General features: G+C 43.1%; 1 protein-coding gene across 1 annotated transcript in view; it reads right to left on the bottom strand.

The window, feature by feature from the left end:
• The window catches only part of LRBA (LPS responsive beige-like anchor protein), a 568,467-nt gene that overhangs the window by 508,547 nt on the left and 38,192 nt on the right, over positions 1–21,728 (bottom strand). Inside the window, exons 4-17 of the mRNA XM_044300361.1 lie at positions 20,772–20,867; positions 17,137–17,258; positions 15,933–16,059; positions 11,595–11,714; positions 10,427–10,573; positions 8,815–9,012; positions 6,060–6,193; positions 4,918–5,026; positions 3,501–3,653; positions 2,434–2,602; positions 2,253–2,332; positions 1,627–1,689; positions 1,277–1,374; positions 1,097–1,189 (exon numbers count right to left, since the gene is read on the bottom strand). Of these exons, the coding sequence (XP_044156296.1) occupies positions 1,097–1,189; positions 1,277–1,374; positions 1,627–1,689; positions 2,253–2,332; positions 2,434–2,602; positions 3,501–3,653; positions 4,918–5,026; positions 6,060–6,193; positions 8,815–9,012; positions 10,427–10,573; positions 11,595–11,714; positions 15,933–16,059; positions 17,137–17,258; positions 20,772–20,867 (1,709 nt within the window). The remainder of the gene's footprint in view (positions 1–1,096; positions 1,190–1,276; positions 1,375–1,626; positions 1,690–2,252; positions 2,333–2,433; positions 2,603–3,500; positions 3,654–4,917; positions 5,027–6,059; positions 6,194–8,814; positions 9,013–10,426; positions 10,574–11,594; positions 11,715–15,932; positions 16,060–17,136; positions 17,259–20,771; positions 20,868–21,728) is intronic.

Raw genomic sequence — 21,728 nt, 5'->3', positions numbered from 1 at the left:
ACTAAAACAGCAAATGCAGCAAAACAAATAATCCACTGTGCCTTGCTCCATGGGAGGCGCCGCAGCTCTGGTCCTCCTCTTGGTGCATTTCTACAAAGTTGGGGCAGTGTCATGCAGGTATACGGCACATGACTGCTGCAGCCAATCACTGTCCTCAGCAGCATACAACACAATCCTACTAAGGACAGTGATTGGCTGCAGTGGTCACACGCCATACACCTGCATGACACTGCTGCTATTTATACATACAGAAGGAGGAGGACCAGAGCAACAAAGGAGAAATGTATTATTTTAAAGGGAACCTGTCACCATGAAAATACAGTGTAATCTGCCAGAGCAGGATTGATATGTGGCTTTGGAGCAAACTATTCAGTATAACCTATATATAACTCCTGCTCATGGTGGGCTGTAAAGTCAAGGAGATGGTCCTATCAGCGATTGCCAGCCATCTCTGTAAACACAGAGATGGAGGGAAGGCTGTCAATCCCCAATAGGACCGGAACCTGGTCTTCAATGACCAGAATGGGGAGGAATTGAAAATGTACAAATTACAACTTTTGGCGATTGTTCGGAGAGGGATGCTGCAACAGGTTCCCTTTCAGTGTGCATACAAAGCTGTAAGTCACTGATTGCTGTACATGGGGAGGTGCCCCGACATGGGATCGCGCAGTAAAGCAGAGGGCACCGCACACGAGACTTGGGAAAGCGAAGCCGAATTGCGGGCTGTCACTCAGACAAGAGGGGGCATGGTTACCTTGACTTGATGCAAGGAGGCCGCTGCGCGCTTGACTTCAAGCTGACATGCAAATTAGCGCAGACGGAGGATAAGAGAACGCTTATTGACCTTATGCAGCATCGAACTGTAGGATGAAAAGTATGATTAGTATCACACTGCGGGCTACCCTGAGGTACTGCTGGCGGGTTTACATGCGTTTAGGAGGTGACAGGTTCCCTTTAAGCAACTGACAATAACACAATGTACTTATAAAGCGGATACACTGTCCAATGTAGTGCTTATGATTGTCCCCAATGTACTCTTCAATTATCCTGTGTGTTATTATTCCCCACAATAAGTTATGGAAACCATCTCACTTACTTTGGTGACAAGTGCTTCAAAAAATACCCCAGGACTTTCAAAGCTTGGACTCGAATTCCTTCACTCTTTGATGCCAGCAGTTTATAAATGACCCTTTAATGGTTAAAGAATACACCAATATGTTAGGGATAGAAGGATCTCAGATAATTAATATAATACAAGTGAAGAATGATATTACACCTTAATCCGTTTCTTTGATCAAAAGCTGGAATCATGGAGTGTGGGTGTTCAGACATCAGTGCAACAAGTAACTGCAGAACATCCATCAAGTTGTCGTCCTAAGTGGGTTGTAAATCAAATGAGAAAAGAAAAAGGTGCAAAGTGATGACACTATTTATAAACTTGTACAAAATTAACGGCACGTTAGCTGGTTTTTATTAAGGCAACCAATAAATCTAAATCACAGAACTGTAGCTCATAATAACTGAAGTAAAGGGGAAAGGTAACTCTTTAAGCCAACATCGCCACCTAGTGGTAAAACAGCACACCAAGATTCTTTACCCTGTAATTCTCACAGAACCTTTACTTACTTCATGGATTGTCAGAAGATAATTCAGAATTGCCTGCAACTCGTCTTCTTTCACACCATAGTCCTGTAAAATAGTGAATTACAAAAAAATATATAATAATTTTGCCATTTAAACCAATTGCATTTTTGTAGGTTTGTCAAAGTCACAAATCTTTTTGATTGTTTTCCCAATCTATTTCGGATTCCTGTTTTGTCTAATAGCACCACCTTCCATGAGACTGTAATAAATTAAATGTGTCTTAATAACTACACAGCAGACAATGTTCCAGAATTAACATCCATAGGCATGTTCCCTCCTGATCACTCCCTACCCGCTGTTAGCTGCATTTACAGGTAGCAATTGTCACTGCTGCATGGGGATGATCAATACTGTGATCATTCGCCGCCGAATTGTTAGTAGCAATTGCTTAGTTACAGGGTGGGGGCTGCAAACACATGAAGATTTCTTTGTGCTGCATAACTGATCAGATAAACTACAAAACATCCCCTTTGACGGCTGAGCTGTAACACACTTACACAGGACAGTCCGAAACAAGAGTACGAAGGTTAATTCCCAATAATCGCCCCGATCATCTGCCTGTGTGAATGGGGCTTTACAGGCCACAATGAAAAGGAATCATCTATTACCTTCATTACCAACTGCTTGATGAAGATGAGCAGGAATGCTCTGAGTGTCAGTATCTCCTTCTGGGCAGGACGAGGTCCATCTTGGGTAACAAAACCAGAATACAGATTACACATAAAGACACACTTTACATGTACATACATGTCTAGCTTTGTCACAATTATCTGTTAAAACACCACTAACCCAATCCTTTTGGGACGATTCCACTCCGGTCCTGGGGATTTACAACCCAGTAGAAATATTTCAGAGTGTGCATCACCAGGAGGACGGTTCCGATTCTCCGCACTGCATTGTATATGTTAACTGTGCTGATGAAGTCAGTAGACATGTAGGTGTACAATGCCAACTGTACCTATTGATCGAGAAACAGTAGAAAGGATCAAAAGGGGTTGTGCACAGATTTTAAATTATTCCCTATTTGCAGACGAGGTGACCAGTGTCTAATTGCTGGGGGTCCGATCACTGGGGCCACCATTGATCACAAGAGTCCTGTCCGACTCCCCCTTCACCAATGACCGAAGCAGCAGTGGGGTATGCATGCTGGGCTCCATTTATCACCACGGATCTACTGAAGAGAAGAGCTCAGCTATCTCCAGCAATCCCACAGACATTAATGAAGTGGCAGTGTGCATACTCTACTGCTGCTGATACCGGAGGGACGAAGGACTCCTGCTTCTCACAATCAGCAGGGCCCCCAGTGGTCGGACAGACACCAGACACTCATCCCCTTTCCTGTAGATAGGGGATGAGTTTATATATTGGTATAAACTCCTGAAATAATAATAATAAAATTATTATACAAATAAAAAACACACAAAATATTCTACATGACTACTCAATATACAAAAATGGAAAAAAGCTCAAGACCTAAAAGGACTTTACCATGAAGGAAGGGGGAGTAGTGACAGGGGAAGGGGGGGGGGGGGTGTATTTACTTTATTCTATTTACTGTACTTTCTTTATTCTCTATTATATCAATTTTCATGTATCTAAATAAGACATCAAGGTATTGTAATGACAAATCTATATATTTTGTTACTGTATCGAAATAAAATAAAGTTTTGTTAAAAAATAAAAAAACACTCAAGAAACAGCGATTGCTGGTTAGACAAGTTATCTTTGCAGCCTTCTAGAAGGAGGTCGTCAGTTCAAGAGGCCCTTCTATTAACCAGAGGAATGACCTACTATAAAAGCCACTCTTGCTTTGGCGAGCCCAGTGTCCATAGTGTAGCTAATGTTCCTCCACTTACCTTTGCAGGTGTATGAATCCATATTGCTGGGTTGAGTAAAATGTGGTCACACAACTGTTTCAGTAGGGGGATCCCATTATGCAAAGTGCTCAGGTATTTGGAGAATGCCAGGCTAAGTTCTAGCACAGATTTAGTGACGTGCGTTTTGGAAGACTATACAGGAAGAAAAGAAAAAAAAGAAAAGCGCAGAGAATAAATCCGACCATGAAAAGTCCCATCTAGTTTATTCACAATACATGAACTCCTATTCTCATATAATAAGATACTACAAACTCCAATAGCTTACAACGTCAACATGCACATAAGCCTGGAAGATGCATACCTCACGTACAACTAGGTCAAAGTCACTCAAATGTAAAATCTTACAGAAACCCACAAAAGCTGTATTAAACCCAGCTAAAAAGCACATAAAGCATGCAACAGAACACATTATGTAACACGTCAGACAGAAAAGACCCGGCAGAGTACACAACCAGTGAGAATGTGTGGAAGAATTGTAATTGGCCTCCCTTGTTACTTTCATGTTTTCTGGAAAAAGTTGCAACTGATCTAAGACGACAAATCCAACGTCCACAGCACATGATATCTGCCAGATTTGTCAAGAACAGGCCAGATCGCCTTTGATCTTTATGGAAACCAATGACTGGGTTGCAGTATTATACAGGTATGTTAACACAACGCAGAAACACATTCCATACACCTGAATGGGGTTGTTTCCACACTATGTGCATGGATTTATTCCAGCTTCCTTTGGATACATTGGGCAGTCACATGTGAAAACATCCTTGTAGTGCAAATGAGTTTCAAAGATAAAAGGCAGAGATGCAAATCAGCATTTTCCCACTGAAGCGAAGGTTGGCCATACACATTAGATAGCTGTCGACTGAACACGTATTCGGCAGACACCTATCTTGCTGACCCTTCTCTTACCCTCAAATGTACAATTGCCCTAGTGTGCTTAAAGGGGTAATCCAAGACCTATAATGTCCCCCCAAATGCCCGGGCTCCTCACACAGATTGTACTTCCCTAGCTCACTGCATCTCCCCATTGTGCGGGTGAAAACATCTGACGACGGGACAGGGCAAGATTCAAAAGCGACGTGGGTGTCGGCAAGCGGGGCAAGTACAATCTGTGTGAGGGGCCCGGGCATATGGTAGAGCATTATAGGTCTTGGATAACCCCTTTTACAGAGGGAAGGTAAAAAGCCCCTGCCAGACACAGATGGTGGTGGCGCATCTCCTCTGAAAACAAAAGGATCAAGCAGTTGGATTTCGGCGAGATCCCCCACATTCATCGTCAGGGCACCAACAACTGGTTGGCCAGTCTTGCCAAAAGTTCAGGGTTTCGTCTGATATTTATCTAATGTGCATGGCCGGCTTACCACAATTACTGTACATCATGTCAGAAACTACTTACCTTCTCAAGGCTATACCCTATTACAAGGAAGCCTTTTGAGGAGAGCATCTGTTCTTGCATAGCGAGAGAGTTTTTCAGCAACTCCAAAATGAAGGCCAAAAGAGTAGAGCTTGGGAGTAAAACACAAAATATAATTTTTTTATTTTTTTTATTTTTTTTTAACAATGAAAACCATATAATGAATCGCAACAAGAAATGCATTAGTCGCCAATAGCGAATCAGCTCCTCCACAGACATAAAGGCCACTAAAGTCCCTCTATCATTAGCCAGCTTTGCTAGTAGCCTGCATACTGTTTTAAGATGCATAATGATGACCTGTCAGACCCTCAGACTTGTCTGTTTCACACGAGCGAGTCTCGTTGCGGGAATCACTCTCCGTGTGCGAGTGTGATCCTCCACTACGGCAGTATCATGATTTATAATGCTATGCGTCTCTGCATGCCCTTTTTTCCACAGAATCATAGGGACATAAAGCTGTCAGTGTGATTCTGTAGAAATAAGGTCAAGCAGAGGCACATAGCATTATAAATCATGATAATGCCGAGCGCTCCTGCAAGTCCAGAGCGGAGGATCACACTCACACACGGAGCGGGATTCCCGCAATGGACTCGCTCGTGTGAAACAGCCCTAGATGTTACGCATCATGAAATAACTCAGGAACACAGAGTAATGCATTCAGCACTTTCTCTGTTATTCCTTCTGGAAATGCATGAATAAATGGACAACTAGGAACTACCAGCTGGGGGAAGGGTGTCCCCACACAGACACTGCCCAGTCAGCGTGGACTGATGCAGAATTTAGGGACATAGCCCTTTGACAAGGGAGAATAATGATAATACCCAGTGGTTAGTTTATTCTGGCAGTTTTTAGGGTGAACAACAGACGAACACCACAACGCAGAGGTCTAAGAAAAGACGCGCCAGAACTATTACTTATTGGAGAATACACATTTATTGAAACAAGTCAGGAGAGCTGGCAGGTCATCTTTAAGTAATTATAATCCAAATTAATTCAATTTTTACATTGCAGGTAAAGTTAACTTCTAATGAACGCAGACAAGATATCTAACTATCCATGTAATGAATTTAACCATTGACATAAAATCATCCCAGAATACCACAGACATTCAAGAGGTCTCTTACCAGACAGAAGTGTCAATGTGATCAGACCCGTATTGCTTATAGTCCAGCTGAGCAAAAAGTGGAAAGAGAACCTGCACGCCTCCAATAGAATGCATTGCACTTTGAATTGAGTGCGTTAAAACAGCTTTCACATCCTTAAAAAGACAACAAATAGTAAAAAATATTTTATCTCGAGAAAAACAAAACAAATACAAAATGCAGTCAGTATCCAAGACTCTTTAGAGCAGGGATGAGCAATGTGCCGTTATTCAGCTGTTGCAAAACGACAACTTCCATAATGCCTGGGCAGCCTACAGCTATCATGGCATGCTGGGAGTTGTAGTTTTGAAACATCTTGGGGGCCGCAGGTTGAGCGTCCCTGCTTTAGAGTATTCAGGGAGTTTAAAGAGCCATTAACCAGCTTACAGATGCTCAAATTTAACCCTGTCAAATACAAATTAGTATTTTTAAAAGAACAATGATCATTGTAAACCTGTATAAATATATATTTTTTCTAAGCACAAAAACCTAGAAATCTCTGTCTGTTGCCCAATAAGAAGGCTTACAACTTATAAGTGCTGGAGTATCCAGGGGGACATTTAAGCCTCGTTCACATTTCCGTACCCCTGAAAAAAAAATCATCCGTGAAGAGGTCTGTGAAGGATCCGTGTGTCTGTTTTTTCTATTCAAAAGACAATGCTCAGCTGAAAATTAATTTCAAAAGAATCTCCTATCAATGGTCAGTGAAAAACGGACCAAACACGGACAAAACACAACTGACAGTGTGTTTTTTTTTTTTAAAGGACCCATAGACTATACTGGGCTTGTTTGGTCTGCATTATGAATCAGAATGAAAAAAATAAATGATAATAATGATATTTGAACAAACACATTAAAATAAATGAGTAGTTTTTAAATTTAAAAACAGGCACTCACCATCTGACAGTTAAAAAATTGATTGTAATTTATTTTGATAAAATATGATAAAGAATAAAATAACATTTATCCCTGCAATACTTTACAATCGCAGAATATTGCAAACAATTCCCCCTGCAATATTCTTCGATAATTGTACACAACCAGAGCAAAATCACCACCTGATTCTGGCTGACGTCACAGCTGCTATCCTTTGGCGAAGCTTGCAAACATCTTCCACGTGAGACGCCGAGGTCTTTGCTTTACAGAGCCGGAAAATGCAAAAGCCGGCAACAAAAATCGACATACCGAAAGACCAGAAATATCGCAGGAGTACGTGACATTTGTAAAGAGATCCAGTCCAGAGATCAGTAAACGGAGGTAACAGGTAAGAGGCTGTGCGAGGGGGACGCCCCAGACGCCAGCCCTACTATCGATACCTGGCCTCCTAAGCGATTGATTTCATCTGCTTACATCTGGTTTTACACATCAAACTTGCAAGTAACCTTCTATATTGTCACATAAGCATTTCCTATACCATCAGATAACATCAGTGACAATTACTATTGGGAAGAAATATAGTAATCACAATTTCTTTATTCACAGTTATATATTTGTATTATTTATGTTATAATAGGTTAAGGTATTCATTATTAATTGTGCACAAATAATCACCTGATTATTTCATATATTATCTTCAAGCACTAAGGGTCACTGTAATAGTTTTTGATATTTTGATATATTGTTTCAACACTATTGCACAGCTTATATTCTTTTGAGTGCAAAGAGCTGAAATCTGAGATCTATTATTGGGTGCCCAAATAATCGCAGAATATTATAATCGCAGAATATTATAGGGGTAATTGTTTGCAATACTTTACAATCGCAGAATATTGTAGGGATAAATCTTATTTAATTCTTTATCATATTTTATCAAAATAAATTACTATCAATTTTTTAACTGTCAGATGGTGAGTGCCTGTTTTTAAATTTTAAAAAACTGTTCTTTTAATGGGATGATTAGGTGAATCATCAAAAAACAGAGCACCTTAAGCATAATTTGGATTTGGGCGAGCCACGGTATATTTGCTTTATACTTAAAATCAATGAGTACCATGTGCTGTCCACAGTACACATCAGTGAAAAATGGAAATTTGAACGACACCCTAAACTGGCAGTTGATATAGCAGGATTACCAACAGTCTTTAAGCTCTACTTGCATGGAGCTTGCATCATAATTACTGTAGGTAACCAATCGTTAAGGGTCCATTCAGATGTCCGTAGAACGTGTCTGCACCTGTGCCGCAATTATCCATTCATTCTCTATGAGGCAGGAATGGATGCGGACAGCACACAGTGTGCTGTCCGCATCCACATTTCCAGAGTGCGGCCCCGAACTTCCGGTCCGCGCCTCTGCGAAAAAATTAAGTTAAAAAAATAGAACATGTCCTATTCTTGTCCACAATTGCGGACAAGAATAGGCAGTTCTAGGGGGGTGCCATTGGATCAGCAATACACTATGGACGTGTGAATGGCCCCTAATGCGATTGCTTGCTCGTATGCAGTTTTCATTCTGGTCAGCGGGCACATCTCTGGTTACACAATGATGTTAATGTCCATATAAAACATAGGTTCCGTTGACAAACAAGCGGTTGCACATCGAATGGACATGTTTACGCTGGACAATGATCGGGAATAGATGTACGAAAGCCCAATCATTGGCCCAAGGAAAAGGGTCCTGATCCATCAGATGGTAACAGTGGTTGGTAATGAGATGTGGTGCAATGACAATTGCGCCCCGCGATGGAATACACAAGATGTATTCTGTGTTGTAACGGAACAACAGCTTACATAACCGTACCTGGAGCATCAAGGCATGGGGAGAATGGATGAATATAGAGGCGTTATCTTTGGGCGAAGATTCCAGGCAGAGTTGAGCGTCTGTGGCTCGTGGGTTGTATGTGAATGCAATCGAACTGGACAGCTTGCCATCATACAGCAGCAACTTGTGATGTTCTGGAAGAAAGAGGTCACTTTCTGCCTTGAATTTAAACGTACCCTAAAAGAGAGGATCATGTTACGTGTCACAGAACAATGAGCAGCACATTATTATTAGAACACGACATACATATTTCTCATGCAGTTGATATTCCAGATAATATAATGAAGCAGCTAACTGGCATTAATAGTTCATGTAAATGTGAATGGAATAATTATGCTAATCTGAAATCTACTTTAAACATTAGATATATTGATACAATAATATATAAATGTATTCTATAAGAATACATTTATAATAACCTTCCTCCTGCATTCATTTTATGCCTTCGTGAGCAATTTTCCCAAGAGCTATAACATTTTTATTTTTCCTTCGATGTAGCCACATGAGGGCTTGTTTTTTGCAGGACAAGTTGTTTTTAATGGCAGCCTTTTGGAGTACACATAATCACTGATTAACTTCCTCTGATACCACTTAGATGCCCAAGCTGCTATTGTCCACGGCATCTAAGGGGTTAAACGGCTGGGATCGGCACTTCAGCCTATTCGGGCCATTACAGCAGGAGCTCAGCTGTCATAACAGTCCAGCTCCTGCTCCTGACAGAAGACGTGTGCAAAACTTGGACTGGGCCGCTGTAAAAAAGGTGGTGGTCTAGAATAAGATCTCTTAATGGGGTTATCCAACCCCTACAATGCCCCCTCTAATGACCGGGCCCCTCATACAGGTTGTACTTGCCCCGCTCCCTGGCACCCACGTCACTCCGGATGCCTGCACGGCATCGGGTGACGCTAGCTAGGCTCGTCCCGTAGATGCAGTGGCGGCCGTGCGGCCATTAGGAGGTGCCAGGGAGCCAGGATGTACAAACTGTATGACGGTCCAAGGCATTATAGGGTTTGGATAACCCCTTTAATGACTGCCAAAAATTGGCAGTCCTTATTTGGTTCATTTTTATTTTAAATTAAAAAATGTTATGGGCTATTCCCATCACGTTTTTGATCAAAAGCATGGTATACTGCGCTTTTCAGTCTTGCAGAATTGTAAAAAAAAATTCTAAGTGTCAAAGTAGCCTCAGACGTATCCGTCCAGACTTTACATTGAAAGTCAATGGGCGACGGATCAGTTTGAAAATTGAGCCATAGTGTGTCATATTCAAACGGATCCGTCCCCCATTGACTTACATTGTAAGTCTGGACGGATCCGTTTGCCTCCGCACGGCCAGGCGGACACCCGAATACTGCAAGCAGCGTTCAGGTGTCCGCCTGCTGAGGGGAGCGGAGCCCAAATGCTGCCAGACTGATGCATTCTGAGCGGATCCGCGTCCACTCAGAATGCATTAGGGCAGTACGGATGCGTTCGGGGCCGCTTGTGAGCCCCTTCAAACGGAGCTCACAAGCGGAGCCCCGAATGCTAGTGTGAAAGTAGCCTAAGCATGCCAGCCATCCCCAACTAAATACTTAACTACAGAAACCATTACCTTGTATGAAGGACCAAGCTGATAAATTGCAAATATCTGAGCTGCGTTGAGCGCTTCGCAGAATAGGTAGACAGCAGCCATTTGTCCACAAAACACTCTGTTGGCATCGGCTGTTTCAGATGAGCCCAAAAAACACTTGTCAAAAGTCTGAAGGAAGAGAAGTGTGACAATGGTACAAACGACAACAGTTAAAATACTTTCACCCATCAAAGACATGACTTGCAGACATCAATGTACAGGAAGAGCTGAAGGGTAGACAAAACCTTCTCTCCAAAACAGAACCCTATCTGCAGCAGAAAAGAAATCGGAAATCAATACACAGCAAGGTGCATGTTGAGTTACAAGATGATTTTGCTACAAATTTCACCCTCGGCATTGCAAACAGTAAAAAATGAAATTTCGCTGTGAAATATCTGCACCTGTGAGAATGTACCAGACAAGCGGAAACCTGAAGGGGTTATCCAGCTTTCTAAAGTTGATGGCCTACCTCCAGGACATGTAGAACATCATGACAACATTGAAGAGGTTGCAGCACTTGCATAAGCTCCACAGAGCTGGACTTCCACCAAATATTGATGGTCTGCCCTACACCAGCTGGATATCCACAATGAGAACCAGTATCTTCCATTGCATGAGGCATTGAAGTGAAAACATTGGTTGTATGTTACAGGTTCAATATCATAATCTACCACAGGAAATATTTTAGTATAAATACAAATATGAAAAACATTCGGAACAATAAATGCAGATTGATTACTATTCCTCTGGTCATACCGTATATAAAATGTCAGAGTGTTAGGGCTCATGCACATGGCCGTATGTATTTTGCGGTCTGCAAAAAAAACACAGATGACGTCCGTGTGCATTGCGGAACGGAACAGCTGGCCCCTAATAGAACAGTCCTATCCTTGTCCGTAATGCGGACAATTGGACATTTTTTTTTTTTTTTGTGGACCCATTGAAATGAATGGTTCAACATAAGGTCCGCAAGAAATTTGAACGGACACAGAAAGAAAATACATTTGTGTGCATAAGCCCTTAAAAGTGAAGGTTTTCACATTTGAAAACAAAGTATAAACCTGTATTAGTGGAATGTACAAAACCACAAGCTATAAAGAGCTCAATATATGTACTAAACCATGAAAATGGAAGCAGGCAATCTACTCACATCGCTCGTATTGACAAGCCAGGTTATCTCGCCATAGGAGGCCAGTTCCCCATTCACATAGCATCGCAGTTCACTGTTCTTCCATCTATTGTAAATGTGGACGATTGACACCATGTACCACTGACAGGGAAAAGAAGAAAGAAAAAAAAAAAAAAAAAAAAAAAACACACAAGGAATCGTTTACAAATGTAGCTGACAAAAATAAAAATCTTTCCATGAACACAACCAATTTACGAAAATGGAAGAAAAAAAAAGTTTAAACAATATTAAAATCGGCATGAAAACGCAGGCTGATGACCAACCACGAAGCCCATTTACACGCATTGGATTGATATTGGATTGAGTCCCACATTCTTAGGGCGAATGCACACGGCCGTGGTAACACGGGCTGGATTCCTGCTGAGAGCAGGAGCGCACGGCGTCATTGGTTGCTATGACGCCTTGCGCTTCCTGCTGCAGTGTATTACTGTACTGCAGCGGCAGCAGGAAGGGCACGGCATCATAGCAACCAATGACGCCGTGCGCTCCTGCTCTCAGCAGGAATCCAGCCCGTGTTACCACGGACCGCTCACAGCCGTGTGCATTCGGACTTAGGCACGCTTTTTTGTTTCGTGGCCAACCAGTAGCACCATATAAACGAGGGGGGGGGGGGGGAATGCCCATTAAACATCATAGTTTGACATAAATTCTTAATAAAACAGATGTTATGGCTTGGTTGGAACACAATTGGTAAACCCCCTTATTTCTTCAGTTACTGAAAGCCCTTGCCATTTGTTATGAGGTGTCAAAAATCCACATCAAATGTGTACAACCACTGAGTTCAGGCCAGGTGAAATGCCCCGCCAGGGCATGATCCCACTTAATACTGCAGAGGATTTAAAAAAAAAAAAAAAAAAAAAAAAAAAGTACAAAATGTTCTTGACTAGATTTTACAATAATACGGCTAACAGATGTAAGAAATAGAAGACGTAATCCTTTGGTCCTGGTCAGCCCTGCTGTCCTCACTTCATGGTCGGTTCTGCCTCGATGACCAGGTCAGGTTATGATGGCAGAGATCCCGGGTGCCTATTGTGCATTACAATCGTACATCACTGACATGTCAGCAATGAACTGGTGTACGGATTCCAGTGCAGGGCCGCAGCATTTGCTCTTGCCGATGCTGCCTATGCCAGGCTAAATTCTGGCTCAGTACATCTGTGACCTGTTCTGATATGCCATCTCTGGAGTAAGCAGAGTAGGCACAGGCAGGAGTCCTCTCCTCTAAATCCTGGGATAGCACATCTGTACAGGGTACCAAGATGTCTGCTGCTGCCCATGCCCCTCATTGGAACCTGTACACCGTACGAGTCTAGGAACTATATAAAGCACAATAGGCACTCAGGATTGTGGGAGCCTGTTTCTAAATCAATTAATAAAGTATATTGGACAAATGATGTTTAGTCTATTTTGAATATTTTGAAATAAAGTTCAACAAAAGTTCAGTTACTTTCAAGACCGGGTGATTTTCTTATTTATTTTTTTCTTCTTCGTTTTCATGTTTTACTCCCAGCACCCCTAAAGCCATAACTTTTTTAATTTTTCATTCACATAGCCGTATGAGGGCTTGTTTTTTGCAGTATAAAGTGTACCTTCTAATGGCACCATTTACAGTTGCATACAATGTAGAGGGAAGAGGGGAAAAAACTGGGGTGGGAGTACAAGAAAAACGAGATTTTTGTGAACTCACCTGTAAAATCTCTTTCTCGCGTAGTTCATTGGGGGACACAGACCGTGGGTATAGCTGCTTGCTGCCACTAGGAGGCGACACTAGGCTAAGAAGTGATAACTCCTCCCCTGCAGGCTATACCCCCTCCAGCCTGGAGAGAGCATATCAGTTTGTGCCCAAGCAATAGGAGTAGGAGAAAAAAATCAATAAGGAAAATGCAGTAAACAACCAGTAAGTGACAACATCAGTCGGATGAACCAGAACTGAGGACCATACTGGCCCACCAACCGCCAATATGTGCGGCAAACAGAACACTGGGTGGGAGCTGTGTCCCCCAATGAACTACGCGAGAAAGATTTTACAGGTGAGTTCACAAAAATCTCGTTTTCTCGCTAGTATCATTGGGGGACACAGACCGTGGGACGTCCTAAAGCAGTCCACGGGGAGGGAAACAAATCACACGCCCCTGGGGAAAAAACGCCCTCAAGGATGCGTCATCCGCTGCAGTCTGCAAGATCTTGCTGCCTGGAGCAGCAACAGTTGATGTCTAGAAAAGATAAAATAATAAAAGTAAGCCGCCCTGCAAAAGCAGGGAGGTCTGCCTCCTACGACACTAAGCTAAAAACTGATATGCTCTCTCCAGGCTGGAGGGGGTATAGCCTGCAGGGGAGGAGTTATCACTTCTTAGCCTAGTGTCGCCTCCTAGTGGCAGCAAGCAGCTATACCCACGGTCTGTGTCCCCCAATGATACTAGCGAGAAAACACCGCCACAGTTTCCTATGTAGTAAAAAAATTTTTCCTTTGCATTGCCATATTCAGACCCCCATAACTTTTGTTATTTTTCTGTAGTCCGAGTTGTGTGAGGCCTCATTTCTGCGGGCCGATTTGTACTTTTCATTGATACCATTCTATTTTTATATTTTAACAGTATGGTGTTTTTGCACGCGACAATGCCCATGATGTTCACGGGCCGGGGGTTTGCGGTCCCAGTCTTTAACTTCTCAGATTCCGTGGTCACGTTTAAACACACCATCGGAGGGGTTAAATGTATGCAATCGACATTATAGTTGATCACATACATTAGTCCCGGGTGCCTGCTGTTTAAAACCACAGGCACCTGTCAGCCATAGTGCCCGCTCCGCTCGCGAGAGGTCACGATTTTTAAATGCCTGACACACAACAAATTTACGTTGGGCGGTCAGGAAGGGGTTAAAGGAGCATTCCTACAATAATTTTATTCTTTGGACTGTTAGAAAAGTACAAGGTATGAATAGTTAGGGTAATCTTTTATTACCAGGGAACTGTATTTACAAGTACTCTGCTGCGTCATGTCAGCGACACTCTTGCTATCCACACATCTGGAGAGTCAGCGAGTTTTTCTGTTCATTCCTATGGGAGCCTCGATGTCAGTCTCATAGGAATGAGTATAGAAATTGGCTTCCTGTCCTCATGTAAAAGGCTGTGTCAGCTGGAGAGCCAGTGTCGGTCAGCTGACAAGCTAAGACCAGAACGGAATGGATAAATCACAACTACAGCCACCGATAATATTGCCGTCACTACAAATTACATGTACCTTACAGGCCAGGGGAAAATTTTTTTTTTTTTTTTTAACATACTTTCTTTTCTTTTTTTTTTTAAAGTTGACTTTTTAATGAGTAAATATCTAGGGTGCAGACTTTGGCTACTGGATGAGAGAATTAGGCACGATACTTTTTTCTTTTTTTGCAGTACCCAACTCTACAAAATATGCAGCAGGTTGTGCCTCCTATACAATAATAATAGTAAAAATAAAAATAAAAACATCTAGCAGATGCCAAGTGGGTGCTCTTTTTGGCATCTGTCATGCCCATAGGGGTCTATTGACAAGAGAGTGTTCAAACACTGTTAACATAGCTAAAGTGAGAAGCATAGCTCTAACGCCTCATTCACATGTTAGTGTCTGGTCAGTGATTTACATCAGCTAGGCCTCATGCACACAGCTGATGCCCGACCGTGGCCGTATTGCGCCCCGCAAACAGCAGGTCTGCAATATGTGGGCACCGGCTGTGGGCTCCCCGCATCACGGATGCAGACCCATTCACTTGAATGGGCCCGCAATCCAGAGCTGCGGTGTGGAACGGAGGCAGGGAACCCCACAGAAGCACCAAGGAGTGCTTCCATGGCGTTTCTATCAGTGCCTCCGCAACGCCAAAAAAAAAAAAAAAAGATTATATAGAACGTGTTCTATTTTTCTGCAGTGCGGATGGATCACAGACGCATTCAAGTTGAATGGGTCTCGATCTGTCCCGGTCGCTGCACGGATGTTGCCCGTGCATTGGGGAACGCAAATTGCGGTCCCCAATGCACGGAACGGGCCGCACAACGGCCGTGTGCATGAGGCCTTATTGTGAGGCAAAACCTGGTGCAGCTCTAAACACAGAACAGGTGCAGATCTTTCCCTTATAATTTATGTGTGTAGAGGCTCCAATCCTGGTTTTGGCTCGCAATCATTGATGGAAATCACTGACCGAACACTGAGGTGTGAATGAGGCTTAAGTCCTAACATCCACATGAAATGGGAAGGGAAAACACAAACTAAGCAACAGGGAAGCACATGAAAGTAATAACTAATCAATAAGCACCACACATCACACCTTTTGAGGCTTGAAATCGTACTTCACGCAGTGCTGGAAACCCTTTCCTTTGGACTTTATGGATGTGACAATTAAGCAGCCACCAACAAAATGAGCAGAATAACCAAGTCCTTTGTTTGTTCTAAAGCTTAAAAATAAAAATAAACATATTAGGCAGTAATACGAATGGCATATCTAGAACAAGAAAACTAAACACTTAAAAGGGCACCTGTCCCCTCTCCTGACATGTCTGTTTTACAAACTACTTGCATTCTGGATTATCTATTCATAATACTCTCCGTTCTGGTGTTCCTCTGTAACGCATCTTAAAGATGTCTGAATAGACAGACAACTGGGTGTGACCAGTTGGGCGGAGGATGCCCCCACACAGTCTGACACACAACTATGACGTAAGTGTTTTAATAAATAGAAAACTGGGTGTTACCATTCTCTAAAGGTGCATAACAGAGGAGCAGCACAACACATAAGGGACCGGTGTTATAGGCGCAGGCCTCTCCATAACTTCGCTGCATCCAGTGCCTGTTTTAAATGCAAGACCGCTACTTTGCCCAAAACAGACGTAGAAAATGGTGAAAGAGACGAGCCTACCGGCCCGACCCCTTCACCACCTTCAATTTTAGACTTGGCGTGAGCGGGCCAAGTTGCAGATTGCACCTAATTTAGGCATATTTCAGCATAGTAAATGACCCCCATAGTTACTAAAAAAAAAAAAAAAAAAAAAAAAAAACACGACGATCCAAAATCATCTCATGGAGAACACAAGCATTTAATATTTTAGACATCAGGAGAGGTGACAGGTTTGCTTTAAAAGGCTCAGAAATGAATCCGCTGGATATCCTGCACAGTACTGTAATATACATATCATTAAATTATCCGTTAGCTGCAAAACACCCCCCAAACTAAAGTAAGCGGTGTATATTGTAAGTGATGCCAAGTCTAGTTATGTAAGGATCATCTTCATACTTACTTGCATTCCGATGCTGTGCTCCCACAAACCAGCAGTAAAATGCATCCAGAAGGACTCCTGAGAGGAGTCCTCACAATGCAATTTACTGCTGGTCGGTCAAAGCACAGTGTGGGAATGAAAGAGTATGAAGATCATTTTGGAGCTGACAGAGTGCCCTTAAACCTTACAACTGCTAGCTCATAATACACTTTGCTCATACAGAGATGTGTCCATGGCAGAGAGAAGGAATCCACCTACCAATATAAATACGGTTTTGCCTTGTCCACGTTGATGTTGTTTATTGGATCCATTCTTAGCCAAGTGTGGAACGTGAAGCCATTCTGATATGGCCATTTTGCTATTGGAGGTAAGGCAATGGCCTGCGGTTAAAAAAGAAAGTCAGCAGGTGGTAAAAATATACACGGCGGCATACTTTCCCTTATCATAGAAACTACTACAATGCAAAGAAAACACAAATGTACAAAAAAGGCAAATACACAACATATTATAAAATCCATATGGAAAAGGTTGGGTATTTTACAAATTATATGTAAAAAGGCCATTAGGCCTGTATTTGTGGGAGGAGTTAGTCCCCTACTTAAACGCCCAGCCCCTACTCACCTCTGCCGTCTAGTCCAAGCGTAGATTGTTGCACATCTACTCTGTTTCAGGGCACACACGAAGACCATGTGCCCGGCCAGGTTGTCCCCCAACAAATGACTAACCAACATTAATATCGACAACCTGGCTTTTTATTTAAAAAGTCATCCGAGTAAACATCTGGTGGAGTATTTGATAACAGGTTTTACCCAGGGCTTTCTCACAGGTCTCGTGGCCATTCCCCCAGGGATACTGGAATGCCCCAATCTCCTATCAGCCTGCCTAGACCCGGAGGCCACGGACGTTCTCCTCTCCACAGAAGTAACTCAAGGTTTCATGATCGGCCCCTTCACCTCCTCACCATTTTCCTCCTGGCGCACTAACCCTATTGGCATAGCTGTACACAAATATTCAAATAAAAAGCGTATGATTATTGATTTATCAGCACCGCACTCCTCTTTTGTCCCTAGCATCAACACACTCATTCCCGCAGACGAATTCTCACTACAATACGTAAAAATAGACAACGCAATACAAACCATCATTTCATCTGGTAGCAACGCTTGGCTTAGTAAAACAGACATTACCAACGCATTTAAATTACTGCCCATGCACCCATCACTTTGGCACTTGCACGGTGTCAAATGGCGAAACAGATACTACTTTTCAACGTGTCTCACCTTCGGGTCCAGAAGCAGCCCAAAACTGTTTGATATTTTCGCCGAAACTCTTTGCTGGCTGCTCCTGAACATTATTAGATGTCACGCCGTCATTCACTACTTGGATGACTTCCTCATCATAGAACCAAGCACACGCACACCCACAGATATCCTCAGCACCTCTGCTCTCTTCGCCACCCACGGGGTACCCTTGTCCCCCGCTAAAACCATTGGCCCCACCACTAAACTCACTTTCTTGGGGATAGAGCTGGACTCTGGTACCTTCCGCGCCAGCCTTCCCCCTGAGAAACTGGTCCGCCTAAGAGGGGATATAGACATGTTCCTGCAGAAGGATGTTTGCACCAGGAAAGAACTTCAGTCCTTATTGGGGTCCCTGAATTTCGCGATGCGCATCGTTCCGCAGGGTAGATCCTTTGTGTCCAGGCTCCTCTGTCTACTTCACGGGGTTCCAGACGCCTGCCCTATCGTGTTGGACCAACACACCAAAGCTGACCTACTCATGTGGGGGAAGTTTTTGACCCAATGGGACGGCATCTCCATGTTCATTCCCCCTCTCTCCGATTCCTCTCCCTGCATCTACACTGATGCTGCAGCCAACACGGGTTTTGCAGCCATATTTGGCAATCACTGGTTTAGGGGTCACTGGCCAGCAGAGACGGATGCCTTGCCGGGGTTTAGAGAAACTTCAGCTCTGTTTGAGATTTACCCCATCGTGGCGGCCGCATACACTTGGGGTCACCTCTGGTCCGGCAAGGCAGTAAAATGTTATTCCGACAACTCATCAGCTTGCGACATCATTAACAAAGGGCGCTCTTCCTCTCTCACCATCATGCGGCTGATTCGCAAGCTGACCTGGTTGGCAGCAACCGTCCAGTTTGACTTAATTTGCCCTCCCATCCCGGGCATTCACAACACGGCTGCTGACGCTCTGTCTCGATCTCAATTTCAGGTGTTTTTCCAGGCACTCCCGTCAGCCCACCATCAACCATCCAGAACACCGAATTTTCACGAGCTAATCTTGGATTGAACGCACTCATGCACCACGCTAGGACTCTTACGCACCAAGCACTATCACCAAACACAAACACTACTATCACCTACAATAGGGCACTTACCATTTTCAACAAATTCATAGCTGAATTCGGATTACAAGGTGATTTCTCGACCCAAACCATGGTGGCTTTCGCCTCTTTTTGCCACTTACACTTAAAACTCTCCCACAACACAATTAAATTATACCTCACGTGGGTACAGCATCACAGCCTAACTAATTTCCCTAACAATACCCCCTTTCTGTCATCATACCCCATCAAGAAAATCTTAAAGGGGATCTCTAAAGTATCGGTTCCACCTATCACCACCAGACTACCTATAGATGACCCTATCTTTAGAGCACTTAGCAACCTCCTCGACGAATCCCCTTTTGATCCCAACACTAACCTAGTGATCAAATCAGCTATTTGGCTTTTTATGGGTTCTTAAGACCTAGGGAATTTACTGTTGTCTGTCAAGGAGATACCACCCACAGTCTTAAAACCTCACAACTCACTAAAACAGATGACCATTACATTCTCTCAATCCCATCTACCAAAACTAATCAGTCCTCACACCCCACTATCATTCCTCTCTTTCCAACAGATAATGCTTGGTGCCCAGTTAAGACACTAGACCTCTTACGGTCAACCTATAGCACGCACTTATCAGACTCTCCACTCTTACAACTGCAAGGGCGCCCTCTCACTACAGCAAAGTTCACCACACACGTTAGAATCCTACTGGGGATATTGGGTCACAACTAGAGATGAGCGAACTTCTGTTTTAAGTTCGGCGTCTAAAGTTCGGCTTCCGGTTAGCGGAGAATCCCGATCTGGAACCGGATATGGATTCCGACTTCCGTTGTGGTCCGTGGTAGCGGAATCAATAATGGCCGATTATTGATTCCGCTACCACGGACCACAACGGAAGTCGGAATCCATATCCGGTTCCAGATCGGGATTCTCCGCTAACCGGAAGCCGAACTTTAGACGCCGAACTTAAAACAGAAGTTCGCTCATCTCTAGTCACAACCCAACTTCATTCTCCGGGCATTCCTTTCGTATAGGAGCCGCTTCATCAGCCTCTAGCACTAACACCCCCGTCCACATCATAAAGAAACTGGGTCGCTGGAAGTCCTCCATATACAATGCGTACATTCCACAACCAGAAAGAGAACTTCGCCTAGCCTTCAGGAATTTAGTCATGTAAACAAATGCAATAAAGTGTGGTTTTTGAACTTCTCTTTGCCCTCTTTTATTTACAGGCCCACTCGGACGTTGGTTTCGGCACACCACAACCAACTTCTTTCTCTGACACTATCCAGCTCATATTAAATTCCGAGCACAAATTATATATATATATATATATATATATATATATATATATATATATACACACACACACACACACACATATATTACACAGCAGCAAATCTACAATACAGCTTCTAAATGTGAACACAGTCAAAGAAATAAAGGGTAAAACACCACACTTTTTAGCTACTGCATGTGAAATCAGTGGATTGCGATAATCATACATGTTAAAAGATGCAAAGCAGACCCATCTCTTCCTACTTACTGCAGCACTCTTCCCAGGAAAGTTGAAAAAGGCATTGGGACCAAACTTTTGAGGCATGTGCTTTAACACAGACAACAGCTTTACTGCATGAGGAGGCTAAAAAAAAATGAAAATGAAATATGCAAGATAAATCGCTTTACACTTCAAAAATAGTAAAGAGAATAAAATAATACACAGATATATCTATAGAAATAAATAAAAAGCCTTAAAAGCAATGACAAAATGTGAAATAATGGCAAACTAAATATATTTGATAAAACATGGTAAAAAAAAAACAGTGTGCCCGTTACCATCTTCGGGGCAATTTTTTATGATTGCATTGTACTCATTTTGGGCTTAAAATAATGTTTTCAATTGCTCTTTATTAAAACTTTTCAGCAAAATATTGACAGGTTATCCAGTTGTCTGAAGTGCCATGCACCAAATACAGATCTTCTACATGGTATCTTATCGTGCCCGCAAGCCTCCATATATTGAGAGATGGTAAGGATAGACATTCCATTGCCCCCAAAACAGATTCTGTTCCATTGACACCCGGAGGTAAAGCCACTGCCTCAGATAGTACATATGGGTTTAATGGCGGCCAAACGATGCCTGTTAAAACACTGGCTAAGGCTACTTTCACACTAGCGTTCGGGCGGATCCGTTCTGAACGGATCCGCTCATAATAATGCAGACGGAGGCTCCGTTCAGAACGGATCCGTCTGCATTATATTAGCAAAAAAAAGCTAAGTGTGAAAATAGCCTGGGACGGATCCGTCCAGACTTTCAATGTAAAGTCAATGGGGGACGGATCCGCTTGAAGATTGAGCCACATTGTGGCATCTTCAAACGGATCCGTCCCCATTGACTTACATTGAAAGTCTGGACGGATCCGCACGGATCCGCACGCCTCCGAACGGCCAGGCGGACACCCGAACGCTGCAAGCAGCGTTAAGCTGTCCGCCTGTCCGTGCG

This window comes from Bufo gargarizans, chromosome 1 (assembly GCF_014858855.1).
Source record: "Bufo gargarizans isolate SCDJY-AF-19 chromosome 1, ASM1485885v1, whole genome shotgun sequence".
Taxonomy (NCBI): domain Eukaryota; kingdom Metazoa; phylum Chordata; class Amphibia; order Anura; family Bufonidae; genus Bufo; species Bufo gargarizans.
The sequence above is the reverse complement of the archived record's forward strand: the minus strand, read 5'-3'. Positions and strand labels throughout refer to the sequence as shown.